Raw genomic sequence first — 27,900 nt, 5'->3', positions numbered from 1 at the left:
CAGATATTACTAAAGGAAAGTTATAATACAATATTATGTCAAAACTGGCGTACTGTCAATATTTGACGGAGAGAAGTCAGTTCAAGAACAACTTACTGACCTGCTGCCAAAATCTGCTCGATGGAAGCTGTCGTTATGCCAATCTGAGGAGCCCCAGCAGGTTTCATCGAACGAATCTTCAAAAGAGCATCTTCCGTGAAAAGTGCTATTGGTTTTGTAAACTTCTTTGCTCTCAATTCATCTGGACCGTCTCTGTCACCAGTATATTGTATTTGAACTGTACCAACAGTTGAAATACCACCCATAAAGTCTTCTGAGTCAGCAAATGGAATGCCAAGCCAAAAGTTTGAACGGTCTCCATTTGTATATTGAGTTTTTTGACCTCCTGTATGAGTCCATACTTTCACATATGGCATAATAGAACTTTGCATTTCAGGGTTAATGGTTGTTGTGAAGTTGTTGTTAAAGTTCATAGCATCTAATGTCAAGTTGTATGACCTCATATCCTCAACTGTAGAATATTCTTCTCTTGGATAATATAGGGTGTCCAAAGGTGTGTTTAGCACAAACCTGAATACTGCGAATAGAAATAAACAAGTTACATATATATAAAGTTTATTTAAATATAATCACCATTGGATTCAATCACGCGTTCGCAGCGATCGATCCAGGCTTCAAAGACACGCTTTAAATCATCATGAGAAAATTGCTCAAATTGCTCTCTTACAAAATTTTCAAGATCATCTGGACTCGCGAATTCGCGTCCTTCAGCTCTCTTTTTTAGCGTGCCGAATAAATAAAAGTCAGAGGGTGCAATATCAGGTGAATAAATTGGGTTTGGAACAACTTTGACATTGTTTTCCACCAAGTAATTCATTACCTTATGACTTTTGTGAACTCTTGAATTATCAAAATGAATTGCAAACTTTTGTTTTTGTTGTTTGGATTTCTCAAACTCATCAGAATTGATAATTTGAGTAAGAACATTGTCAATTAGATACTGAGCATTCATCGTATTAGGTTTTTGAAGAATATCAATTGCGATGATGCTATTCACGCCCCAAAAAACCGACAACATCATCATTGGTGTGTCAATTTTTTTCTTCGGGAATGTTTGCGGATTTTCATCCTTCGGGATCCACATGATTTTGGCTTCTGTTGCATATTGAAACCAAGACTCGTCCCCTGTTACTAAAAAGCGAAACTTCTTGGATTGATACGCAGCCAATATAGAGAGGAGCTCTTTCGAAGATTGGACTCTAGATTTTTTTTTGAACTGAATGAAGGTTGTGCGGAACCCAACGTGTATACGCTAGTTTGTAGTTCAAATAATTGTGCAGATAATAACTGACTGTTGTACGTGTATCTTTGTCATCTCTTCTATCCTTCTGAGTGATGCTCTTGGGTCTTCATCTAGCGCTTGAAGAATTGCTTTGATTTTTCTTTGATCCGGCGATTTTTTGTCAATTTTTATGATGGCGCCTTTTTGTTCATGAAGTGATACATCCTAACATGATACGTTACAGTGGAATAGCTAGGAGCATCCATACCGAAGCATTTTACCAATGTCTCGTAGATTTTTTACAGTCTTTGCATTTTTTTGCAAGAGCGAGGATGTTTTCTTTATGATTCATTAAAAAAATGAAAAAAAACCGCCAAAATTTCCCGCGAAACCGCCTCTTGTCTCAAAATTCATTTTATATCCCGGCATGGCGCCAAAATACAACTTACTCATCATATACATATATTCATATTTTTTATTATATATTTATAATCAGCATATATCTCCTTTAATAGTCTCATATAGAGCGCTGTGCTAAACGCACCTTTGGACACCCTATATTTGCCATCTATGTTTATATGATATTTAATACCAGGGTTGTAGAAACAAGAATAGTCATTTATAGTTCGTCTGAACAGTACAAACATAGTATCTGCATGTTTCATTGCAGTTGTTAAAGCAATATCTGTTCTTGCACCTGCGGCTCCTGGATTTTGGTTTCCAACTTCACCTGCAAAGTCTTTGACAGATATTTGGTGTATAGGGAACATAAGTGGAACTGCAATATATTTGGCAGCTAAAGCATTTGAAATATCTGGGTCCAACATATAAACGGCAAGTCTGCTTTCTATTCTCTTGCATTCAAACTGTTCGCATGTGAACTTAACTGGGTCCCAAGCAGTTCCAGCAGCATTGAAATAATAGTTTACTTCATTGTTGAAGTTTGAGAAACCAAAGTCTAAGTCAACTTTGTCTTTGCAAAATTCGGCGAATGACGTTTGATTTGTTCCCTTTACGTCTGTAATAGTGAATGGGTCTTGTGCTGGTGCAATGACTAAGTTATTTTTGCTTGGAGTAAGTTCGATAGAAATTTTTCCTGCCCAGTTTGGCAAGTATCTTAAAAACCTGAAGATGAGGAAAGATGACAAAGGAACTCTAAGTTTCAATTTTACTTTGGTTACTGCTGCTGCAGTTTGTCCAGAAAGGTTAACATAAACTCCTGGAACGTTAGGGTCAAGTCTTCTTATTTTCTCAATAGTTGCATACTGGTCTGTTTGTTCTCTAGCTTGTGGTTGTACTGAGTTTCTCAAAGCGAACCATTCATAGTTTGCCCATGTTACTGTTTGAACTAAGTCAGAGTTAGAATATATCTTATATCCCATGAAAACTTCTGGAGCATATTGGTATCCGACATAGAAAATTCCATTGCAACCTTTCTTGTCAGACAACTTGGCAGAAGGTTTTATTTCAATGTCTTGTTCCACGTATAAGAATGAGTTGTCAATAGAAATAATATGAAACCTGTCGCAAGCAATATCTACTGTTGTTGAAGAACCTTCTCCAAACTCACCTACGTTTCCATAAGAAACAGCAGTTGTATATTCGTAAGTTCCAGGAACTATTTCTGACCTTCTAATGGCATTGTCGCATTTGTTATACCATTCGGAAACATTTCCGTTCATGGCATCCAAAACTGTTGGCGTTATATTCTGAGCGGCGTACATTTCATATGGGTAAAAATATAGAATAGTTGGATTTATATGTCATAATAGAACCCACTCGGACCAAGCTTTACTTTCTTCCTGACTGAGTTTTTAACTGAATCTTTAACTCTTCTTTTTCCTTCATTGCCACTACTTTCACTAGATGAAGTTACTTCTTCACTACTTTCACTTTGTTCTACTCTTCTCTTCTTCTTTGGTGTCGCTTTTGGTAACTTGCCCTCTGCTTCAAGTTGTTGCATCTTTGCCTCATGTTCACCTAGTATGTTGTAAATTTCCCATGTCCTTTTTGCCTTTGGGCTCTGGTCGCCCATCTCAGGTAACCTATATCCTAGAAAGATTTTGTTATAGTTTGTATTTGAGTCTTCGCTTATTGTTTGCATGACTCTTTCCTGAGTTTCCGGTTCAAGCTCTTCAAACAGAGCTTGTCCATATGGAATAAGCTCGTTTCCAAATATATGTTTTTGTAGCCATTCTGGTTTTCTTTCCATGTAACCAATAATATCTTTTGTGAATGGGAAAGCTTTTACCCAACGTTTCAGTCTTGCGTCATATATTTCTGTAGTTGGTTTTATTTTGTCATGGAACATGTTTTTCAATACTAACATTTCATTTGGTACTGTCCATTTGAGTTTTCTTAAATATTCATCCCTTCTCATTTCATTGTCTGCAAAGTAAGTTTTTATGACATTTTGCAAACTTTCGTTTGCAAGGTCATGTACAATAGGTTCTCTTCCTTCTCTCTCCCTAACTCTCTTTCTAAACTCTTCACCAAATATACCATCTCTATGGTTCTGTGTAGTTCTTTGAGATAAATGTTCTAGAACGTCAGGTGTTATATTTCCCTCAGCCATGTTCATTTCATACTGGTCCAAAATATCTGCATCTTTCATATCTTTCAATGGCATTAAAGCCGCGCTGAAAATACCCGTTATATCTGGTTCACCATTCACTTCCATTGCGTCTACAACTTCTTGGAATTGAGGTTGTAAGTTTATGAACCACCTATCCGGATTAGCTTTATGACCCCATCTCATTGTAGTTCCATAGTCTGCAGAAACAAAAGTAGGTTTGTTTCCATATTGGTTAGGTTCTGAATGAACTTTAAACAATGTTTCATTTCTATATGTTTTGTTGAAATTTAACCTTTTATTTTCACCGAGTTCAGCCAAAGATTGAACGTTATATGGTCGTAAGTAAAAAGGATTATTGTATTTGCGTACATTTTCTTTCAGTACTTCCATTCTATGCTGAATATTTTCATCTGATGTTGGAGTCTTTTGTATGTCGGTGAACATTTTTCGATATCCTTCTACTATGTCAGCCGAATTTTTCTTAGACTCTTGGAAGATTCCATATTCTCCTCATACTCTTGTTGAGGGTCAAGATTTTTCGGCTGTTCCAAATCTTCATCTAGTTCTGTGAAGTTAGTTTCCAAAGGATGGACTTGTTCGTTTCCTTCAGGCTCTTCTAGCTGTTGTTGCTGAACTATTTCTTCCATGTCTGGTTGTATCTGAACTTCTTCCTGTTGAGTTTCTTGTACCTCATCTGGTGGCATTTCATATATTCCGAGACCGTTTTTAACAAGTTCCCTATCTAAGTCATCCGGACTCATAAACCTTTCTTCTTTCGTTCCGTCTCTATTTTTTACGCGTTTCATGAAGAGAGTTGAATTATCATTTAGCTCTGACATCAAATATCTCGGAGTAAATTCATCCATGTCATTTGGATGATATGCTATTAAATCATATCCCTTAGCGAGCTTGTATTTTCCAGGTTTGAGATTATATCCGATTTTATGCTGAACCATAAAGCTAAATATGTTCGGGTCAGTATTTCCTTCCTTGAACTTTCTAATAGCTTCTTTATATCTGTCACTAAAGTCAAGAGTATCTGGGTAACCATAATCTTCCTTAAGCATTTTTAAGAATTCTTGGTTTCCTTTTTCTCTACTTCTTTTATGTCTTTGCTCTGTTTGTTGTTGTTGTGCTGGATTTTGAACTGTTGGTTGTTGTGTTGGTTGTTGTTGTTGTTGTGCTGGATTTTGAACTGTTGGTTGTTGTGTTGGTTTTGGTGCATGCCTGTGTCTGTGTCCATGTGACGATGTAAATGTTTTAGGTAGTCCTGGTGCAGGTGCTTCTCTTGGAGGGTTTGGTGGTATGTAAGTTCCACCAGCTGGCACATATGTTCCATCTGCAGCATAATGTCCTACCTGACTTTTCGTTCTTAAGAAAGCATTTACTAGGTCTGTTTTGGTCTGTTGTAACTCTTTTTCTTGACTTTCCACAACAGCTGCTCTAACGGCGTCATAGGCACTTTGAACTGCCTGTCTCGTTGCTGCATCTGTTATTTTCGTCATATTTTGTGCTACTTCTCTTAACTCTTTGTCGAAACCTTCAGACTTCAGTTTCTTTCCAGATGAGAAGTCGTTCACTAGTTTCACCTTACTATGAAGAGCTTCGAAGGCATTCTTAAAGTCAGCATTCATTAAAGCTTCATTTGAACTGTCTTCATCCGCTTGTATTTTTGTCCTTATTGACCCTATAAGTTGGGCTGCTTTAGCGTTGGCTTGGGCATCTAACCAGTCATTATTAGCTTTTATATATTCTGCGCTTTTCATTGCCTTTTGCATGGCTGCGTCGTTATTTTTACTTTCTTGTGCTAAGTTTTCATACTGTACGGTTTGGTTTTGCAACTGTAAAAGTTTTTCTGCCTTTACATTTGCTTCAACTTCTTTTTTATACTCATCGCTATCCATATATGTCTTCATGGCTTTTTGTTTTATCTCTTCATCTTTCAGTACTTTATATTGAGTAGTATGGTTTTTCAAATTTATAACATCTTGTTCCATTTTTGCTACTTCTGCTGCTTTTTCTGACACTTTTTTCGCATATTCCTCTGTACTTAGTTCTTTCAGTTGTTCTTCTTTCTTCTTTTTCTCTACGTTTAACTTATTGAGTTTCTTTGTGTGTCTGTCATATTCTAGTTTCTTTTCGTTTTCACTTATTTGTTTCTGTATGTCTATGTTTGACTTTTTGACATCTGTTATTTGATTTTTGAGTGAACTCAAATTCATTTGACTTTGAGGGTTATAAGCTGTTCCGTCTGCAGCTCCACCATAGCCTGCCATTTTTGCTAAAAGTGCCGCTCTTAAACCTCCACTCTGTGCACCAATAACTCGGTTTAAAAGCATAGGGTTGCTTGACATTTGTTGCAACATAGCGGGGTCATTCATCATTTGTTGTTGCAACTGTTGTTGTGGTGTCAGTTTTACTATTGGATGTTTCAATGCTCCCTTCCTCTTACGTATATTCTTACATAGCTTACGTGGCATTTTAAGTGAAGTTAAAAAGCGGTTTTTGACAGATGTTTATATGACACTTTTTGTTCAGCACAAAAAACTACTCGGTCAAAGTGTTGTCAGTTTTGTAAAATAACCGTCCTATCTCATTCTATAAGGGGAAAAAGGCTTCTCAAAGTATACTTCCTTGGAACGCCTGTAACTTTTCCTGTAGCGACGATAGACCCTTACTTGTCCGGACAAAGTTATACTATTTTGAGTGCTCTACAAAAAAGTCAACGGCGACGACTCTCAAAAACCGTTGTGTAAAAAGTTTTACCGTTGGACAAAAAAGTATATATAGAAAACAAAAAATGTTTATAGTTCATTCAATATTTGAGATAAACCGTTTTTCCAACGGTAACTATTAAATAAAATAAAAAAATAGAGGGGGTTACCGTTGACGAAAACGGTTTATCTCAAATATTTAAATATCTGTCTTTTTTGGTCAGTTCATTTTTATCTAATGGAAGCCAACGCTGTTAACCACAATTCAAACATTAACAATTCTCAACCGCTAACCAAAGCCAAAGCCCCACAACATCCAAGAACTGGCACAGCGGTTAGAATAACCACCAAAAAGTCTAACAGCGAATTAAGAGAAATTCTTCAACAAATTTGCTCTAAATATCTCAAAGACGCCGAAGAAAACACACAACCAGACGCTACATACAATACTCAGTTCTGTGAAGTTCTGAACAAAGCAATTACTAGTTCAATTGAACTTACTAAGACAATTCCAAGTCCAATTGAGCTTAGCGATGTCTTAGTTCAGTATTTTCCAACATTTACTAAGCTTATAATGTTGAGAACTTTATACCAAGTTCGTCAAAATCTTCCTCGTTACATCCAACGGTCATTCGACAAGAGAATTGCCGAATTCCAAGTCTTTAGTTACGGATATGACGAAGATGAATACGTTAACGAGTTCGGAGACAACCGTACAAAATGGTTTGAATGTTATACGACAACACAATTTGAATTCGACTTTCTCGAATTCAACGCAGCAACCATTCATATCATTGCTCTTTACCTTTCCGAACAACAACAAGACCTCGCAGATGGAGATGTTGTTACTGTCGTCATGAAAACTCCTGAACAATTCGGAAAAAAGAAGTCTCTAATTGCCAAATTCGTTCCAGGACATCAGCTTTTCCAACGCACAGAAGTCTTCTGTATTCCTGGAACTAAGTTCTTTGTCAGGAGCGAACTCAAAGAAAGATATAATGTGTCATTCAATTACACATTATATAATGTTTTCGACCCAGAAGAAGGCTTCTTCCCAGAAGCAATGGAGGAGGAAGAAGAGGAGGAGGAAATACAAGACTCTATCCAAGAAGAGTCCTCCGAATTCACACCAGAAAACTAACATTTTTCCGAATAAAAACTTCATTTATACTAAACATCTTCGGGGCTAGAGGGCGCAACGCGCCTGGAAGCCCCACTACCTTTTTTTCACATGAATAACTCTTTAATATTTATTGTTATGTGAGAACGTAGTTAATAAAATCTAATACCTATTCAGCAACATTGCGCAATTTTCTGAGAATGAGCGAGTTTTGCAATGGTAATAACATTTTTTGGAGGCGAAAAAGTTTATAGCATAAAAATGGATGAATAACTTCATTTCATTAATTCTACATGAATGATATATGACACGCCTTAACAATACATTAGATACTGTATCGGTATCTAAATATTGCATCATAATACTATCTGAGTGCTTTTTTCATATTTCCACAATTATTATTATCTTCGATTTTAATTAACTCTCTAACATTTAATACAAAATCCACTTTTCTGTTATATGTTGACGATTTATTCCATATTCATTCTAATTTTATTTTAGATTTTGATCAAATCTTGCTTATAGACTTCAAGAATCTATTGTTTCATTTCATTCGTCAATTGCAATCCAATTTATGCAAAGAGCTTAGTCTGATCATATTAATGAATTTTGAAATTCTCTTGTTCAAACGGGGGTTAAATCTACATATAGTATTCTTTTCATTGCAGTATTCTATTCCAAACAATGATTTCACGTGGCTGTAAATTGCAACCTTTTTGGAGAAAACTTTGAAAAGTTTGATTTGACAAAATTTTGATTGAAGATTTCAGATGACAAATTATGGAAATGTGATTCAAGTAGGCGTCGCAATGTTGATAATCATATTCACAGGATTCACTCTTGCCAAATTAAAGATCCTAAAAAACAGCGATTCTCTAGCTTTAAATGATATGGTATTCTGGGTTGGATTTTTCCCTTTATTGTTTGAGAGAATTGCTTCAAAAAAGTTTAGCGAATTGAATTTTTATCCTTGTTTAATTGCAGGATTGATGTCCGCTTCTATTTATATTGCATTAACACCAATTATGATTTACCCTTTTAAGAGTAGAATAGGCACATACTTAGCAACATCATTTCCAGCCGCATATGTCAATTATGTCGTATCTGGAATTCCAGTTTTCAATTCCATATGGCCAGCCAAAGAAAATATGATGGTGTCAATGACAACAATTTCGAACCATATTGTTTCGTCGCCAATTTTCTACATATTAGTCGGAATTTACAAAATTATTGAAAATAATAAGAAACTAAGAGAAGAAGGAATGCCTCCGGAAAAATTTTCATTCAAAATACTTGTTAATTTAGTAATATCGATATTCAAAAGTCCGATTCTTATTAGTGTTTTATGTGGTATTGCTTATTCAGCAACAGGGCTAACATATGTTCCTTTTCTAGATAAATTAATGCAAATTGCAGGAGATATGGTCTATGCAAATGCACTTTTGTGTGTTGGAATTTTTTTAGCACAACATTCATTAATCGCCTGCAATTGGTTACAGTTTATATTCTGTATGTTTTCTAGATTCATGATTGGACCATTTTTCGCATTACTTTGGTGCAAAGCTCTGAAATTATCAAATCGACTATCAAGACAATGCGTAATTATATGTGCTCAGCCAACAGCTGTTGCGTCATATGCTATTACATGCAGTAATAAGCTTGGAGAAGGTGTTGCTTCGACAATGATCTTTTGGACTTCAATTTTGCTTGTCCCATTTATGGTTCTTTATACTAGATAGCTTGAAATTATTTGTAGAATGATCGATATATTCTAAATTTAATTTTTGTTTGTTGAAATGTGCTTTTTAAAGCATTTTCTTCATTTGTCCAACTTTGTTGGTTAGTGTATATATTAAATATTAGCTGTGTTCTTATCATTTTTAAAATGTTTTTGAAATTGAAGCTTTCCAAGTTTTACAGACTGTTTTTACAGAGTTTTAAATGCAGATATTCTATCACTCAGGACCTCTTATTGGCATATAATATCTACTTATTTATCTTTTTTGCCCTTTTACCATGTAAACAAAGAATAATGACTTCATTAAACTTCGAAGTTTCAGAATTTCAAGGATATCTTTTCTCTACCAAGCTTATAGATTCAGATCCACGTCAAAACTCAGCAAAACAGTTCTTTCCTTCAAAATTTATTATAAATTTTACGAAAATTAGAAGCTATCCAGCCAAATTAGAGCAAATTAAAGATTTTTACAAGGAATCAAGCCATAATATTCTAAATGAATACAATAAAACAGATGATTCTAAAATGAGACGTAAAATTGTACATATATTATCATCACTTTGCGTTCTTGATCTCAAAGAAGAGCTTCAACAATTCAAAAACATCATCTTTTCACAAAATTTTGTTCCTGACGGCCATGTTAGTGTTGATGATTTCGTTCCAGACATTGTAGGTAACTTGATTTCTGCATATCAATTAACAGACGACAAGTCATTCTTATTAAAAGCCAAAGAATATGCTGATTTCATCATGCCATTCACTACAGAATGTCATTTTTTCACAATTAATAATGATAATGGAAATCCTAAAGGAGAACCATGCCATCATTCAAAGATTAAACCAAAGTATTCCGTTTTCCCATGCGAATTCATTAATTTGTCAATTTTATTAGATGATCCAAAGTATATGCAGCACACAATGAGGAAATTCAAGAAAGTATTGAGGGAATATTCAAAAGAACTTGGATGGAAGCAACAATACGATTATTTGGATAAATTAGTTAAAGGATATCATTTAATAGGAGACAGTGGCCAGCATTTCATGAATTTATATTTGAAATACATGAATGATGTGCGGCCAGCACGTAGTCCTGCTTCTTTTGTTGATCAGTATCGAAATAATTTTGTTGCCGGGACTATAATAATGGGAACAGTTAAGATAAATGAAAAAATGATTGAAGATCGAAATTTGAGTAGATATATTATGAAACAAATTGTTGAGAATCTGGATAAGCCAGGATATGGTGATTCAGAAGCATATTTTAATGCTCTCATTTCTTTATTTGCTTTGTATAGATTAGAACCATCACAAGAATATAGAGATCTTGCTTGGAAATCTTTTGAAAAAATTAAATCAATGACAGCTGATGAATTTACTCTCAAAGCTTTGATGTTTATATATTTGATACACTCTGATAGTGACTTCTTCAGTTTGGATGATTATATTTTCAATGAACATGGAGTTCCTTTCAAAATAATTAAAGAAATCGACATGAAAAAATGGGGACCTTTCATCGAATATAGAGGATATACTGCGGATGATTTAGAGAAAAGATATAGCGATTTGGCTGACTTGTCTAAATATTTCTAACTAATTGTATTGTATATTATAGAGTTTTGTTATTTTGTAAATAATTATTTTTTGAAATTTGATCAAATACACAAATTTTCTTTGCATATCAACATAGAATTAAGAAATTAAGATATATACCTTCCTTAATTCCAGTCAAGATACTTTTAAATTTCTATTTAAACTATTCAGATTTAAGATTTAAAAATTTGACCGTACAGGCAGATGATTGATAGTAACGTTAAATTTATTGATTCTCTTTGCATTAATTATGATTAAAATAATGGATTACTATGAACAAAACAGTCTTTAACTGTTATTGTTCCCAAATTGGCAAAAAGGAGAAAACAAACAATCATTTATTTTGAATGGTATATCACATTCAATATTTACTTAACAATCAAAAAATTCGAAAAATTCATTTGAGAATACGTTCTCGCTTGGGTCATTATGTGATGGGCTCAAATTAATAGAATCATTTTGAGGAATTATGGCAAATTTTTCAAACATATTTGAATTATTTTGTGTTGAGTTTACATCTTCCATTGCTTTGTTATCTGCCATTCTATTGCTATTTACTATTTGCTCATTTACAAGCAAAGATTCAATTTCAACGGATTTTTTTGTTATTCCGTCTATAATTTGTGGGAGATTTTGACGAACATATTTCTAAATGATTTCAGCCTCAGAATCATTTTCGAATCTATATTGTGCAGCAATTTTACCTCTCTCTTTTGGATCTATAATCACTACTCTTTTATCGTTGCCAGATATATATTTAATAGAACGTAATGGGTATTTAGTCAAGATTATTGTGACAGAATTTCCGACAAAATTTTTGATAGCATTTGAATTTCAAATGATTTGAAATTTTAAAATTTATTTTAAACAACCATTGCTTTATAGTATTTTGAATCTATGTAAAGTTAAGAAAATTTGGAAAGTTGCTTTCAAAAAAATTTTCCGAAGTCGATACGAAAAGCAGACTTTTTTTTCGTACCCTCTCTCAATTTTTTTTCCAGTTTTCGTACTTTTTTACAGAGCATAGTATTTGATGTCCAATGTTTGCCTATGATCAGAACTTGTCTTTCTCCTGTTCATATTTCAATTTCTGGTCTAGACATATATCAACAAGTATCATATATTGAGTACCAAAAAAATATCAGCAGATCCGTATTTGTTGATATTAATTCCGGCAGAATTTTTGCGCTTAATTATTGCATCCGCTAATTTGTAATGAAAACAAATTTTATCTCGTGTCATATTGGGTCTCAGGAACATATTTAACATATAAATAGATTTATCGGCAAGCTTTAAATGTATTTCAGGACAAAAATGATGCAGTATATTTGTATATGAACAGTATAGATTTCATCCATATGCCAAGCAGGGCTGAAATACGTGTTTTTTAATATATCAAGATTTCGAAATCTCTAATTAAAACTTAATAAATCATATGTTCTGCTATGCATTCACATTATCCACATATTTCTACACATATTGTGCCGCATAAATAGCTATTTGTTTCAAACAGATATCGCAGAAAATCGAAAAAAAAGGGATTAAAAAAAATTTTAATCAACAATTTTGAATTGGGTGCACACTCAATTTTCTGAAGTTTACAAAATAACAAAGAAACATAGGCTCATAATAGAGTTGATTAAAATCCTAATTTTCGAAAATTTTGGTGTCGGATTTTCCATTTTTTATCCACATATTTTCCCATCATATGTCGGAAATTGAATGAAATTCAATTTCCGACATATGATGAAATACTTGAAGAATTTTCAATTTTTAGCCTCTTTTAAATTGAATATAATTCAATTTTTGAGGCGGCTCATTGAAAATCCGTCAAGTATTCTAAAAAAATTCTGAAGTCTCATCACACTTTTCAATGCTCGATTTTTAAAAACTGTTTAAAAATGGAGCTTATATTGAAATAGTGTAGAGACTAAAAATTACCACAGACTATTTCAGAGGATTGAGTGGCAACTCAATCCTCTGAAAAGTCTGAGGTAATTTGCAAAATTTTTTTTTTCAGAAAAAAATTAAAAATTTGAAAAAAAAAGTTCTATTTGCAAATCAAATCATCAATGAGTACAATAACATATGTATGCAATCTCGGTCCTGATATATATTCAGCAAGTAATAATTTTACCCCAGAATTTTTATCCATAGAGCAATTTGAAATAGAAACGTATTCATCTTACAAAACAGACAGCGAATCAGATTCATATCAAGAAGAAAAAGATTATGGAGAAGAACCTTTAAACGAAAATATCATAGAACCACATACAATAGAATTTGATCAAGATCAAATTTTAGCCGTAAATATATTTAACTACGCAGCTCAAATTGCTGCACTAGGTAATCCAGTTACAGAAGAGCACATACAAAAAGCCAATGTAATGCTTTTTAATGGGCGCGTAAAGGGTTGGCGTCCTAAGGCGTCCTGATGTAAACTATTCAATTTTTGAGAAGTTTACACCATAATTGAATAGTTTATGGCGTCCTGAGAAGAGATTTCAATGGGTATGGCGTCCTAAAAAATAGAAGAAAATGATTTTTTCTCGATTTTTCTAGAAATTGAATTTTTTAAAAAAGAAAAAAATCAAAACGTATACATTCAAGAAAGACTATAAATGAAGATTTTTCTATTTTTTTCATTCTAAAACATCTTTTTTTGGATAAATTTTTAAAAAAAATGTAAGAATGATTGAAGAAAAAGTAAATTTACTTTAAGAAAATTCGTTTTACATGATGTAAGACCCATAACAACTATAAATATTCAATTATTTAAAATAAAAAAAGAAAAACAGATTAAATGTATCTCACATCAAAATCCATTGACCTAAGGATGTTAAGTTTCTGTTTTTAAAAGTTGATATTTTTTTTAATTTTAAGAAAATTAATAGCATGTTATTAGACAATAGGAGTGTAATGATATTGACTAAACAGAAATGAGGGAATAGAGATATAATTTTGATAAGCAATATGGCGAACAAATTCTGAAGTAAAATCGCGATCAATAATTGAAAATTACGATCATGTACTGAAAAATGACGATCGAATTGAATGAATATAATTATATAGGGTGTCCAAAGGTGTGTTTAGCACAAACCTGAATACTGCGAATAGAAATAAACAAGTTACATATATATAAAGTTTATTTAAATATAATCACCATTGGATTCAATCACGCGTTCGCAGCGATCGATCCAGGCTTCAAAGACACGCTTTAAATCATCATGAGAAAATTGCTCAAATTGCTCTCTTACAAAATTTTCAAGATCATCTGGACTCGCGAATTCGCGTCCTTCAGCTCTCTTTTTTAGCGTGCCGAATAAATAAAAGTCAGAGGGTGCAATATCAGGTGAATAAATTGGGTTTGGAACAACTTTGACATTGTTTTCCACCAAGTAATTCATTACCTTATGACTTTTGTGAACTCTTGAATTATCAAAATGAATTGCAAACTTTTGTTTTTGTTGTTTGGATTTCTCAAACTCATCAGAATTGATAATTTGAGTAAGAACATTGTCAATTAGATACTGAGCATTCATCGTATTAGGTTTTTGAAGAATATCAATTGCGATGATGCTATTCACGCCCCAAAAAACCGACAACATCATCATTGGTGTGTCAATTTTTTTCTTCGGGAATGTTTGCGGATTTTCATCCTTCGGGATCCACATGATTTTGGCTTCTGTTGCATATTGAAACCAAGACTCGTCCCCTGTTACTAAAAAGCGAAACTTCTTGGATTGATACGCAGCCAATATAGAGAGGAGCTCTTTCGAAGATTGGACTCTAGATTTTTTTTGAACTGAATGAAGGTTGTGCGGAACCCAACGTGTATACGCTAGTTTGTAGTTCAAATAATTGTGCAGATAATAACTGACTGTTGTACGTGGTATCTTTGTCATCTCCTCTATCCTTCTGAGTGATGCTCTTGGGTCTTCATCTAGCGCTTGAAGAATTGCTTTGATTTTTCTTTGATCCGGCGATTTTTTGTCAATTTTTATGATGGGCGCCTTTTTGTTCATGAAGTGATACATCCTAACATGATACGTTACAGTGGAATAGCTAGGAGCATCCATACCGAAGCATTTTACCAATGTCTCGTAGATTTTTTACAGTCTTTGCATTTTTTTGCAAGAGCGAGGATGTTTTCTTTATGATTCATTAAAAAAATGAAAAAAATCCCGCCAAAATTTCCCGCGAAACCGCCTCTTGTCTCAAAATTCATTTTATATCCCGGCATGGCGCCAAAATACAACTTACTCATCATATACATATATTCATATTTTTTATTATATATTTATAATCAGCATATATCTCCTTTAATAGTCTCATATAGAGCGCTGTGCTAAACGCACCTTTGGACACCCTATATCTAAGAAAAAATAAATTGTATTTAGAAGATGAACAAAGAAAGGTGTATGCTAAAAATCATTTAACAATAAATGGAAATAAAACGAAATTGTTAAAAGAAAAAAATGAAAATTGTTAAATAATATATTATTTTTTAGTCATAAGAATAAAAATATAGTAGTTATAAAAGGAATTAGACTTCATATATCAATTCTTTTTCTCTGTAGATGTGGAACGTTTGCTTTTCGATCTTTTTCGATGAACTTGAAAATATAAGTTATTATCGCTGAGAATCCTTTCCGAAATAGGAGCTTTACGTTTAGGAGGATTGTCGGATGAATTTTGTTTTTTATTGTTTGATTTTGTTGTTATGGAAGATTTTTTCTTATTTTTTTCAGAATTTTGCTTGCTATTAACTGAAACTTGTTTTGACGGCCCAACAATAGCATTTGTAGTAGGAAGAATTCCCAATAACGAGCGCATTTTCGATAATTGTTTTTCAATATGATCAAGAAGGTCCAGCTTATGTTCTAGATTACTAGACATTTGATTTGTAGAAGGATGGTTTTGATTTTCTGGTTCTAAATCTGTAGAGTCTGCAATATTTGAATTTTCGGAGCGAATTGGAGCATCTGAACCTTGATTTGTATCGGCTTGCTCAAAATTAGTTTGAATTGGAGTGGATGAATTAAAATCTGGATGATTTAATGTTTCATTAAATAATGCCATAATTTTTTCTCTTTTTTCATTAATAAACTTAGTGATCATTGTATCTTTATCTGTTAGATCGATCGATTTGAGTATATCTGCATCATGAACTGGAATATTTTCGAACAATGAACTCGATTCTATGGAACCATATGGAGAAATCTCGTTCTGAGCCAAAGAAAGATCACTTACGTTGTATTGTTTGATAGAAAAAATTGTTTTCTCAAGTTCTTTTTGAAAGCAGTCAAGAATATAATTTTTGTAGCTATCAGTGATAACGGTTTTTATATGGCGCTCGATCTTCTGGTTATTTTTGATGGCGTTATATTTATCTAATTGGATTTGAGATATCTTCTTAATAGCTTCATAAATGTTTGGATGTTTTAACGAAGAAAATTCTGAATGCATACTCTCGAGGCAATCATTAGTGAATATTGCAGTTGCATTATTATATTGAGATATTAAATTGTAGTGCGGCAACCAAACTTTGTTGAAATAATCAATATAATCTTTGATCGAATCAACTTTATTTTGATTAATTATATGCATTGTAAGTACAAATTCTTCATGAGACATGAATGGAGTAATAGAATATAGCTTAAATAAAGAATTTTGTAAAGTATTGAAATTTTTTGTATAAAGTGCTACAAGTTTCCTGTGTAAAGCTTGTTTGAAATGAAATAGGCATCCAATTATACGGACTTTAGGGAAAATTTGTTGAAGTGCCTCTATCATTCCCTTTTCAAAATCACAATGAATTTGAATTAGCTTTGAAAATTGAATACCCTTGACAGTAAAAATATATTCAAATGCCTTCTTATAAGATTCAAATGTGCGGTTTTTCATGAATATAAATAAAAGTGGTAGATATTGATTTGTTGAAGGTTCACAAATCATAATTGTTAGCATCTGTCCTTTTTGAAAATGTTTTGGTGTAATTTTAAAAGTTCCATCGCAAAATAAATCTGTGGCTTCTTTTGCCAATTGAATTGCCTTCTCAAAACCAAAAAAACATTGTCTCACAATTTGCTTGAAAATCATGGCCAATGAAAAACTGCTCGCCATTTATTAAACAAAAATTAGCAATTTCATCGTCTGTAATTTTTTCTCCAACAGAAAATTTTCTGGACTTATTATAAACTTCCCTGACCAATGAATCTTTAATTAAGGATACCCTTACATTGCGTAGTTAGAAAGAGAATATGATATTGTCATGATTGCTAAAGTTTTAGGCTCCAGAAATGAATATACATCAAACTGAAACAATTGATAAATTGAATGAACTTTTGAGAGGTTCTCAAATAAAAAAAATTATCTAATTTTTTACAATATTACTATTATTTTATCCACATATGTATATATAGTAATTTGAGAAAACTTTTAGGAAAAAATAAGTTTAATAAAAATCTGAATTTTACTTGTTGTGGGATTGTTATTAATTGACACTCCAGACGTATTACTAATAGTTATGCGTATGCAATTAAAGTATTTCTGATGGACAAAATGTGAGATTTATATCAGATAATTCATTTCTACTATTAAGTTATTCATTTATGAGTTTGCACTTATTCGCACTAAATATAGGGTGTCCAAAGGTGCGTTTAGCACAGCGCTCTATATGAGACTATTAAAGGAGATATATGCTGATTATAAATATATAATAAAAAATATGAATATATGTATATGATGAGTAAGTTGTATTTTGGCGCCATGCCGGGATATAAAATGAATTTTGAGACAAGAGGCGGTTTCGCGGGAAATTTTGGCGGGATTTTTTTCATTTTTTTAATGAATCATAAAGAAAACATCCTCGCTCTTGCAAAAAAATGCAAAGACTGTAAAAAATCTACGAGACATTGGTAAAATGCTTCGGTATGGATGCTCCTAGCTATTCCACTGTAACGTATCATGTTAGGATGTATCACTTCATGAACAAAAAGGCGCCCATCATAAAAATTGACAAAAAATCGCCGGATCAAAGAAAAATCAAAGCAATTCTTCAAGCGCTAGATGAAGACCCAAGAGCATCACTCAGAAGGATAGAGGAGATGACAAAGATACCACGTACAACAGTCAGTTATTATCTGCACAATTATTTGAACTACAAACTAGCGTATACACGTTGGGTTCCGCACAACCTTCATTCAGTTCAAAAAAAATCTAGAGTCCAATCTTCGAAAGAGCTCCTCTCTATATTGGCTGCGTATCAATCCAAGAAGTTTCGCTTTTTAGTACAGGGGACGAGTCTTGGTTTCAATATGCAACAGAAGCCAAAATCATGTGGATCCCGAAGGATGAAAATCCGCAAACATTCCCGAAGAAAAAAATTGACACACCAATGATGATGTTGTCGGTTTTTTGGGGCGTGAATAGCATCATCGCAATTGATATTCTTCAAAAACCTAATACGATGAATGCTCAGTATCTAATTGACAATGTTCTTACTCAAATTATCAATTCTGATGAGTTTGAGAAATCCAAACAACAAAAACAAAAGTTTGCAATTCATTTTGATAATTCAAGAGTTCACAAAAGTCATAAGGTAATGAATTACTTGGTGGAAAACAATGTCAAAGTTGTTCCAAACCCAATTTATTCACCTGATATTGCACCCTCTGACTTTTATTTATTCGGCACGCTAAAAAAGAGAGCTGAAGGACGCGAATTCGCGAGTCCAGATGATCTGAAAATTTGTAAGAGAGCAATTTGAGCAATTTTCTCATGATGATTTAAAGCGTGTCTTTGAAGCCTGGATCGATCGCTGCGAACGCGTGATTGAATCCAATGGTGATTATATTTAAATAAACTTTATATATATGTAACTTGTTTATTTCTATTCGCAGTATTCAGGTTTGTGCTAAACACACCTTTGGACACCCTATAAATAACTATTAAAAATTGTTTTAATTAATTGACACCATATAATAGAGTGAATTTTGTTTGATCAAACAACAATAGATGATAGATATAAAGCCAAGAAACTTGCTATTAATATGCTCTACTTGCTATTTCAATGTAAGTATGATATTTTCTAAATGTTTCGTTCAGATAACTTAGATATATTAGTCAAAATTTGAAATTTTAATAGCACATATATTAAAAATAATTATTATTCATAAAAGATTAATGAAATAGTAAAAAAAATCAATCAAATTATAAAAATACAACATTTAGAAGAATTCTTATTATCCTTCAAAAAGTCAGTATTTCTGCTGTAATTTTCTACAACATTGTAGTTATTGCACTTTGTCTATGGATTTGTATATATGTTATATATAAATTATATATCTAAACTGCCCATAAGTGCAATTTTATATAAATTGTTTATTTCTTTAACAATTTCATATGAAATATGCTTTTTTAAGCGTATCAAAGCTGTGTTCTTAATGTGCATGGATATATCAAGAAAAATGTCGAAAAAAAAATGTGAATTCACAAATTCACTGAATTTTCACCGTTTTTTGAATTTTGCTACAGCACTAATATTAAATAATACTAAAATCTTCTGTCTTTGTAAAAGAATATAATTCTGACAAAAGTGCTCGTTTAAATTTAATGATCATCTGTATGACTAAGTGGTAAAAAGTGTTTATGACCAAAAAAAGGGTTACATGCTTAGTCTATTTTTCTGACAGGATACTCTAGATTACATGATCTCTATTTCATATCTCCGTTTTTAGATTCTTCGACAGATTTTATGAATAGAAAACCAAGATTAACAAATTTCCGGCATGTTAATGAAGAAATCTGCAGCTACCCTCAATATTCTTTCAATAATCAGTATCGTTTCTCTTACAATTTATTTTTTTCTCAATAATTTAACAAGAAATAACAATACACACTTGGTTTTACGTATAAAAGCTAAGTGTCGAACTTAATCAACTTTACTTACTTAGCAAATGAATATTTTTGTGGTTGCGAGTTCTGAATGCTGAAGTTTTAGATTTTTCTATAAATGATATCATTGCACTTACAATGTTGTTCCAGCCTATCGCATAAATCATAGAAAATCCAAAAAAAAAATAATATAAAGAAAATTCATGTCATGAAGTTCAAAAAATACCGTGTAACATTAAAATTTGTTATGCATAATACATTTTAGCTATTATTGATTTTTTTTAATTTTCGAGAAATTGAATGGTGAGTCCGATAGAGAAATTTTTAAAAATCCTAGTCCCTCATAGAAGTAATTTCCCTCGTCTCCCATACTTCCAAATGTATGCATATGACATAAACTTTTATGCATTACACAAGTGGCCAATAATATCTATAGAGTAAAAAATTAGAAATTTAATTTTTTTATATGATAGTTATATTTCAGATTTGCGAGCGTAACTTTTTTCTCCATGGCATACTTGTTTTAAGAGCAAATGATCAAAATCGTCCTTCAATTATTGAAGGAGCTGATATCTTTTGAAAATTGAATTGAAAGAGTATTCAATTTTCAAATTTCCTCTCAATTTTGGAAACATATCAACTCTATGAATTAACAATTATGTGCCTTCACAGTTTATCAGTCATATAAGGTGCTTATAAAGAAAAAAGTTACGCTCGCAAAATATGTTTTTATATAGATTTCACATAAAATAATTATGTAATTTCTAAAAAGAATATTTTTGTTCTTGAATATTAAAGTGTATTGTAGTTTAAAAAGTTTTAAATATGTTGCTAAAATTTCAGGTTTATAGCTCATGTCTAGCATGACTTCTTCGTATGCGCAAAAAATCTGACACGTAAGGGTATCCTTAATGGGTTTTCATCAGTACCAACAGCAAGTTCTGTCATAAATTTTTTAATCTGCTGAAAAGTGCCGTTGTCTTCAGAAAATTTTGCCATTGCCTTATTGTATATTTCTGTCAGAGTCATTGATTTATGAAGATCATTTTTTTTTCATTTTGTAACTTTTTAAATTGTCTGCATTCGGGTATATGTTCCTTTTGTAAATCTTCGGAAACTGAACTGTTCTCAATTTTAACTAAATAACGTGCTTGACAAGAATGATCGATGCAACGGTAGTAACGTTCAATATTATTTGAATTAATAATATTTGTATGATCATGCGAATAAAGCATATCTTTGCGAACAATTGTATCAGGATATTTTCCAGTAACTGCGGGAATATTTTTAACTGCAATATAACTAAAATATCTTCTGACAGCTTTAGATTCATTTTCGGCGTATTTAATATTAAAATATTGAAGAACTTGTTTGATTATATTCGTTTTTTCATCTCTCGATGTTGATTTTTGGTATTTATCAGATTGTTCCCTGATAAATATTTTATTTTCGTCTGTAAAGTTTGCTCTTTTTTGATTAAATATAGATGATTTTCCCATTAAAAAATGAAATGATGCAAAATTCACGAAAACCGTTCGAAAATTAAATCAAAAATGAAAAGTAATACTTAAATGAGTAATTCTTTGAGATATTGGTCTTAGATTGAATGTAGCGTCATTCTTATATAGAATATATTTCATATCATCGGAAATATGATAAAAAGCATATAATAAATGTCAAAAAAGTGAACAAATAAGCAAAGATATTTTTTAAAAAACAATGAAAAGTAATGCTTAAATGAGGAATTCTTTGAGATATTGGTCTTAGATTGAATGTAGCGTCACAAATTTCACAAATATAATTTACTATACAATTTTATTCATTTTTTTAAAATGGCTGACGACAGTCTGTATCAACTAACTCAACTAGTCAAGCATAATGATTATTCTTCGGATTCATTAAATCAACTTTATCAATGCATAAGTACAATGACAGAAAGATCAATTGGATGCTTGAATTGGGATAAATTTTTCAAAAAAATCACAGTGACTGATGAAGTTCTTTTACATTTTTTAGCATCCGTTTTAAACATTGAAAAGATATCAGAATGTTTCAAGGATTCTATTTTTTATCACAATATTAATCTTGAAAAATTCAGTAATTTAACTGAAACAGAACAACAAACAATTTTAAATTCCTACAAAGCGGATAAATTTACATATTACATAATGTGCTCACAAATTGTAAAATCAAACTGGAACAATTTATCCCAAACTTTAGTTAATATTGCAAATCAATATTTGCCATTTTTAGATGAAGAAAAGCAAATATATATATTTACTGAAATAACTGGCAATTATCAAAATTTTGAAATTTCAGTTGCAAACTTGTTACTTTTTTATGAAAACAATGAAGAAAAATTAAGCAACTGTTTTAATTTAACATTGTTCCAGCAAATTTATTCCAAAAATGGAATCGAGCAAATGATATTTTTTGCTGCAAATACAATTTGTTGCAATAACACTTCTATCAATTTTTACAATCTCCTTGAAATTGAAGAAATGAATCCATTTGATTTTTTTTATTTCTCAATTCAATATAAAGAGATATTAAATTGCGATGATTTTCCAAAAGTTACAGAAGTAATCACAGGTTTAATCTCAGCTTCAAATATTAATGCTATTATGCGAATTTGCCAAAAAATTTTGGATAAAATTACATTTTATAAATGTAATTATTGCCATATTACCTCAATATGGAATTTTATCACAAATGCAGCAATAATTCTTCCTGATGAAGATTTATTAATCAAATTATTAAAATTCATAGAAAAAACAGAAAAAGCAACAGATGAATTATTCGAACCGGAGAATGATTTGGGTTTCTATGAATATTTAAATTCGATTTTCTCAGATATTACATCTGCGAGAAATAAGCAATTTCTCTTGGAATTTCTAAATACCCATGAAGATGACTTCACTTATGATCAAACATTGTGAGGTCATTTTTGATCAACAAATTAATTGAAATTCCGATCAAAAAAAAATTCACAAATTGGATCAAAAAAATCGAATCTCAAGTTAAAAATAAAAAATTTCTACATTTTTATCAAATTTAGATTTTTTTTCAAAATCATGCGAATTGATTGAATAATTGCATATTTATCTCATGCATCTAGAAGTATGTGTAATATTTTTGCTTTCATCAAGAAATTGTCGAATTTGATCTTAATTTTTTTTGAAAAATATACTTTTAGAAAAAGAAATAGTGATTGAATAGCTGCCCATGCTGTAAAAGGGTTATTTTTACAAGTAAAAAATTGTTATTTTTCGAGCAAGTCGAGGCTTTTTTACCATCTTATTTTTGAAAAATTTACGAAAAATTATATCTGAAAAAACGCTTCATTTTGATATCTTACAATGATAAAATACCAATGTTGCTGGGATATAATAGCTACACCTGGACATCTACTACATTAATGCGTATGACAGGTAAAGTTGATTTCAAAAGTATAGCCTGGAAAGATTACAATAAATCAACGATAATTCAAAAAAATTTCTTATAAGTTAACATAATAAAAATTTAATTTTTATATTGCTTGTATTATACTTAAGTATATAATATATTTAAATCTTAGAATGAAAATTCGGGACGCCCTAGCTATTCAATTTTCCCTTAGGACGCCTATAAACCTCTCAAAAATGTGATGTAAATATCACAATTTTGAGAAATTTACACTAGGACGCCTTAGGACGCCAACCCCCTTTTTTACCCTTTTTAATTAGGAAGATCAAGAATTGTTTTTATAGTGTATATATTGTATTTGTTTTATTTATGCATTATAAATGTTTTTGTGTAGTATTAAATTGCTTCATTTTTATGACAATAATTCCAAAGGCCATATTGTTAGATGTTGACGGAACAATATGGAAAGCAGGAACAGTTTTCCCAGGTGTACCAGAAGCAATATCTGAAATGAGAAAGATGGGATTGGCTGTAATTATTCTATCAAATAATTCATCGCGAGACAGAGCACATTTTGCAAAAGTTTTATCAGATAAAGGCATTGCAAATTTGTCAAAAAACGATGTTTTTACTGCTGGTTATACATGCGCCCTTAAAATGAAAGAAGATGGAATAAGATCTGCATTAGTATACGGATTTGTCGGATTAAAAGAAGAGCTGGATCATATAGGAATACAAACATATACATTTAAGACACTTAACGAGATCAGACACCTTGATGCAATTGCAGTTTGCAATAATTTAACTTTCGATTACGATCATCTTTGCAGAATTGCAACTATTGTTAAAAAATACGACTGCAAGATATATGGAGCTAACCCAGATACTTCAAATATTGTAGCCGGAAAAACAATTTGTGGTGCTGGATCAATGGTCGCAACAATTGCTACTTTAGCAGGAAAACTTGAAGCAAATTTAGGTAAACCATCACCAGAGCTTATTCCAATTTTAGAATCAAATTTAAAAATTGCCAAGGAAGAAATGATTATGGTTGGCGATCGAATACCAACAGACATAGAGTTTGGCGCTAGAAATGGTCTCAAAACCATATTTGTTCTTACAGGAGTCGATAGAAATACCAAAATTGAAAGTTTGGATCCGGCAATTCGACCAACATATATACTGCCATCTCTTGCTGATGTTCCATCGTTACTTAAAGAAGAATTTTTTAAAAATGCCAAGCCAAATATTCAAAAACCAGTTACCCCAAAATTGGGAGGCCCAAAATCAAAAATTCAATTCACAAACCAGCAACTCCAAAGATAAAAACACCTGTAGTCAAGAAATTTTCGAAACCTATAAAAAAAGGAAAAAATACAAAATCACGTGTATAATAGTGATTTCATCCTTATGCATTCTAATATTTTTATTATATTGTATGTATTTTAACCATGTATGTTGAATAAATAGTTTAATTCTATAATTTTATTAGCGAATGTCTGATTATTATTCAGCGATTGAAAACAATTGAATCTGTTGTGTTCATGTATTCAATAGCTAAAGAGTTAATTTATCTTATTTCACTAAATAAGCAAATTTTTATATTGAATTTATGATTACGAACAATTTAATAATTTTTTTGAATATATGATTATAGTGAGTTCAAAACTTTATGTTTTATGAAATAATTTTTGGGATTCATTTTATCTTGGCACTTTTTCAAAATTCAAATGTCTAAACTAATGACCATGGAGGGTATACCATCTCAAATTTTTGAGGTGATGAATTTAACTGAATCTCTATGGGAATTAAGTTTAGACAGTTTGAGTGATACTTTGTCAAAAGTTATAAAATTTCTCGATTTAAATCTCATTGATGAAAGGATATTAATACGAATGATTGATCGTATTTCCACAAATCGGATCAAGAAACTTAATATTTATATAACATTTATGCTAGAATTAAATAAGATTAGAAAAATTCATGAAGAAAAAATCGAATTTCGCAATAAAAAATTAGAATTCATATTAATAAAAAACAACATTATCGAAAATCATGAAGATTATCCAGATATCCCTGATGAAATTTTCGAAACTTTAGTTCCAAAAGATTCAAATGAATTTCCATTATTCTGGGATGATCTTGACTTATTAATTGCTCATTCTTTAGAAGCAGACTTTAATCAAAATGCGACAATATCAAATATGGACAAAATGTTGGTAGTTTACATTTTTTGATTTTTGCGAAAGTTTCAATAGTTTTTACATTCCCGAAAAAATAGTCCAAATGCTAAGACTTGGATTGGAATCAAAGAATAGTCTCAAAATATGCTGCATTTTCGTATATTAAACCATTGGGCATGTATAATAAATATAATATATATAAAATATCAAAAAGATTGTAATAGATATTTATTGATGAACAATAAGCAAATTCACTATATATAAAAATAAAGATTTACTTACTCGAATTTGAATAATACGTATCATCCCAATGAATATTTTGTATTTTTAGTATAATCACTATCACCTTTTTCTTCTTTGTCCACATTTTTTAAGATATAATACTGTTTTTAATCTATTTGTAGCAAATACTTTCTCGATATCAAATATAACTTCATTTTCTGCTCCACAAAGTCCTGTAGAAAGATGTGATAATTTATTCTAATAATTGTTTAATGGATTTTTTATTTCAAAACGATCTGATGGTTGTCCATCATAATCACTATTAATCATTGCACCTGAACTTTTTGGATCTGCATAATATGATTGTTCACAATTATTATTTTTAATCGAACAATATTCAAATGTAACTGTTGCTTCAACAAAACGAAAAGTTTCTTTGGCGTTGTTTCGAATAATGTTACAATAATAATATTGATGTGGACCCCTATGATAATTAAGAAAGCAGTCAAGGAATGCTTTATTATCAATTAAAGTTGATTGGCTGATTCTGCATGTCTGATTTGAAAAAATTGTTAGTGAAGCATAATCATGGCATATGTTATTTGTTATGTTATTTCGTGAAAAACTAACATTTCCGTTTTCTATATAATTAATTGCATTTCCATAATCTAATGAAACTCCACAATCAAAGACAGTTGAATCTTTAAATATGTTTAAGTTGTATGGACGATATTTTGATATTGTTGATTTCAAAAATACTCCATCTCGATATTGTGAATACGGTTGTGTTGATTTTATGGCATATGTTCGATAGATAACACAACTTCCTTGATAAGAATAAACTGTTTGATATGAAGTTTTTGTGCCATAGAATCCAGAAATAGAAATAAGAAGTTTTGTTCGATAATCGACGTTTATATTGATAACAACATCTTGAATTCCATTGAAGAAACATGTTGTAACATGATAATTTCCTTTTGATGTTCGACTGAATATTTCATTTTTAGTGTATTTTTCAGTGATTACTTCTTTTCCATAAAAATGAATCCAAATGTCACGACTTGAAATAGAATCAAAGAATAGTCTCAGAACATGTTGCATTAGCATAGACTAAGACATGGAAAATGGAATAAATAGTCAAAAAACTTCTATAGATACTGATTGAACCTTTTTGATTTATCTTGAGCATGATAAAAAAAAAAAAAAAAAAAAGGTAGTGGGGCCTCCAGGCGCGTTGCGCCCTCTAGCCCTGAAGATGTTTAGTATAAATGAAGTTTATATTCGGAAAATTGTTAGTCTTCTGGGTCGAAAACATTATATAATGTTTCACTTTTCACAAATTATATATGTTTTCATGTTTTGTAACTTTTCTGTCACTTTTCGGGTAAAAACATTTTTATTATTATATATAAATGAATTTTACAAAACCACCGTTACCGTTCTTTGGAAATAAGAGTAGATGTAAAGATATTATATTGAGAGAACTTAAGAAACTACCGAATGGTCTAACATTTGTAGATTTGTTCGGTGGAAGTTTCTATATATCCCATTTGTGCCATACAATATTCCCAGACTCAAAGATTATATGCAATGACTTCGACAACTATATGGACCGTCTCAAACATATTCCAGACACAAATAATATATTGAAAGAGTTAAAAGAAAAGATACCTATAGGTAAGATGGAACGTATACCATTAGATAACAAAAATATTGTGAGAGAGGTTTTGAAAAAAGCAGAATATATAGACTGGGATAGTATATCTGCTAGACTATTATATAGTGGTGCTATAAGAGTTCATGACATTGAAACACTTATGTCAAAAGTTTTATATCTTAACTATACAAATGTTTTCAAAGAGGACATAGAAAAATATATTGAGGGTATAGAGTTTGTGAGATGTCATTGGACAGAGTTGTATGAAAAATATAAAGACAAGGAAAATGTTTTCTTTATAGTGGACCCGCCGTTCTATAACACATGGGATTTTCAATACAAGTAGACTGGACTTTGAGAGACTCTTTAGAAACTTTAGACGTTATACATAACCATCCATGCTTTTACTTTACATCCGATAAAAGTGGTTTGGAAACCGTTATGAGATGGTTAGAGGACATACATGACTATGAGTTTATATATGACAAGATAGAATATGAGAGAGGTCCTATAAAC

General features: G+C 31.5%; 10 protein-coding genes and 4 pseudogenes across 14 annotated transcripts, besides 8 other annotated features; 5 read left to right on the top strand and 9 right to left on the bottom strand.

The window, feature by feature from the left end:
- Positions 1 to 4,097: part of a mobile genetic element that runs on past the window's edge.
- Positions 93 to 503, bottom strand: TVAGG3_0442970 (protein of unknown function, DUF4106 family; the record flags this gene model as incomplete). The annotated part of the gene is made up of 1 exon (XM_051234283.1): positions 93 to 503. One exon carries the CDS (start codon positions 501 to 503, stop codon positions 93 to 95), a length of 411 nt encoding a protein of 136 aa, XP_051104013.1.
- Positions 540 to 1,840: a mobile genetic element.
- On the bottom strand, positions 620 to 1,744 carry TVAGG3_0442960 (annotated as a pseudogene). The gene has a single exon. A coding segment is annotated over exon 1 (1,125 nt).
- TVAGG3_0442940 (protein of unknown function, DUF4106 family) lies at positions 1,980 to 2,964 on the bottom strand (the record flags this gene model as incomplete). Its single annotated transcript, XM_051234282.1, has 1 exon — positions 1,980 to 2,964. A coding segment is annotated over one exon (985 nt), but the record flags the coding sequence as incomplete, so codon positions are not given.
- On the bottom strand, positions 3,039 to 3,896 carry TVAGG3_0442930 (protein of unknown function, DUF4106 family; the record flags this gene model as incomplete). Its single annotated transcript, XM_051234281.1, has 1 exon — positions 3,039 to 3,896. One exon carries the CDS (start codon positions 3,894 to 3,896, stop codon positions 3,039 to 3,041), a length of 858 nt encoding a protein of 285 aa, XP_051104011.1.
- Positions 4,098 to 4,162: 65 nt separating the features above from the next.
- Positions 4,163 to 4,924, bottom strand: TVAGG3_0442910 (annotated as a pseudogene). Its single transcript has one exon. A coding segment is annotated over exon 1 (762 nt).
- Positions 4,925 to 4,926: 2 nt separating this feature from the next.
- On the bottom strand, positions 4,927 to 5,100 carry TVAGG3_0442900 (protein of unknown function, DUF4106 family; the record flags this gene model as incomplete). The annotated part of the gene is made up of 1 exon (XM_051234280.1): positions 4,927 to 5,100. One exon carries the CDS (start codon positions 5,098 to 5,100, stop codon positions 4,927 to 4,929), a length of 174 nt encoding a protein of 57 aa, XP_051104010.1.
- Positions 5,101 to 5,594: 494 nt separating this feature from the next.
- Positions 5,595 to 6,133, bottom strand: TVAGG3_0442890 (protein of unknown function, DUF4106 family; the record flags this gene model as incomplete). The annotated part of the gene is made up of 1 exon (XM_051234279.1): positions 5,595 to 6,133. A coding segment is annotated over one exon (539 nt), but the record flags the coding sequence as incomplete, so codon positions are not given.
- Positions 6,134 to 6,809: 676 nt separating this feature from the next.
- Positions 6,810 to 7,712, top strand: TVAGG3_0442880 (uncharacterized protein; the record flags this gene model as incomplete). Its single annotated transcript, XM_001308393.2, has 1 exon — positions 6,810 to 7,712. One exon carries the CDS (start codon positions 6,810 to 6,812, stop codon positions 7,710 to 7,712), a length of 903 nt encoding a protein of 300 aa, XP_001308394.2.
- A 968-nt stretch (positions 7,713 to 8,680) lies between these two features.
- On the top strand, positions 8,681 to 9,430 carry TVAGG3_0442870 (intracellular auxin transport; the record flags this gene model as incomplete). The annotated part of the gene is made up of 1 exon (XM_001308392.1): positions 8,681 to 9,430. The coding sequence occupies one exon, from the start codon at positions 8,681 to 8,683 to the stop codon at positions 9,428 to 9,430; it is 750 nt and encodes a 249-aa protein (XP_001308393.1).
- A 293-nt stretch (positions 9,431 to 9,723) lies between these two features.
- On the top strand, positions 9,724 to 11,019 carry TVAGG3_0442860 (mannosyl-oligosaccharide 1,2-alpha-mannosidase protein; the record flags this gene model as incomplete). The annotated part of the gene is made up of 1 exon (XM_001308391.1): positions 9,724 to 11,019. The coding sequence occupies one exon, from the start codon at positions 9,724 to 9,726 to the stop codon at positions 11,017 to 11,019; it is 1,296 nt and encodes a 431-aa protein (XP_001308392.1).
- A 2,399-nt stretch (positions 11,020 to 13,418) lies between these two features.
- Positions 13,419 to 14,089: a mobile genetic element.
- Positions 14,089 to 15,391: a mobile genetic element.
- TVAGG3_0442840 lies at positions 14,169 to 15,295 on the bottom strand (annotated as a pseudogene). Its single transcript has one exon. A coding segment is annotated over exon 1 (1,127 nt).
- Positions 15,390 to 17,248: a mobile genetic element.
- Positions 15,722 to 16,101, bottom strand: TVAGG3_0442820 (MULE transposase domain-containing protein; the record flags this gene model as incomplete). Its single annotated transcript, XM_051234278.1, has 1 exon — positions 15,722 to 16,101. A coding segment is annotated over one exon (380 nt), but the record flags the coding sequence as incomplete, so codon positions are not given.
- A 413-nt stretch (positions 17,249 to 17,661) lies between the features above and the next one.
- Positions 17,662 to 18,961: a mobile genetic element.
- Positions 17,758 to 18,881, top strand: TVAGG3_0442800 (annotated as a pseudogene). Its single transcript has one exon. A coding segment is annotated over exon 1 (1,124 nt).
- Positions 18,962 to 20,825: 1,864 nt separating the features above from the next.
- Positions 20,826 to 23,630: a mobile genetic element.
- Positions 23,631 to 23,736: 106 nt separating this feature from the next.
- On the top strand, positions 23,737 to 24,648 carry TVAGG3_0442770 (phosphoglycolate phosphatase protein; the record flags this gene model as incomplete). The annotated part of the gene is made up of 1 exon (XM_001300389.2): positions 23,737 to 24,648. The coding sequence occupies one exon, from the start codon at positions 23,737 to 23,739 to the stop codon at positions 24,646 to 24,648; it is 912 nt and encodes a 303-aa protein (XP_001300390.1).
- A 2,271-nt stretch (positions 24,649 to 26,919) lies between these two features.
- Positions 26,920 to 27,900: part of a mobile genetic element that runs on past the window's edge.

This window comes from Trichomonas vaginalis, chromosome V (assembly GCF_026262505.1).
Source record: "Trichomonas vaginalis G3 chromosome V, whole genome shotgun sequence".
NCBI classification, from domain to species: Eukaryota; Parabasalia; order Trichomonadida; family Trichomonadidae; genus Trichomonas; species Trichomonas vaginalis.
The sequence above is the reverse complement of the archived record's forward strand: the minus strand, read 5'-3'. Positions and strand labels throughout refer to the sequence as shown.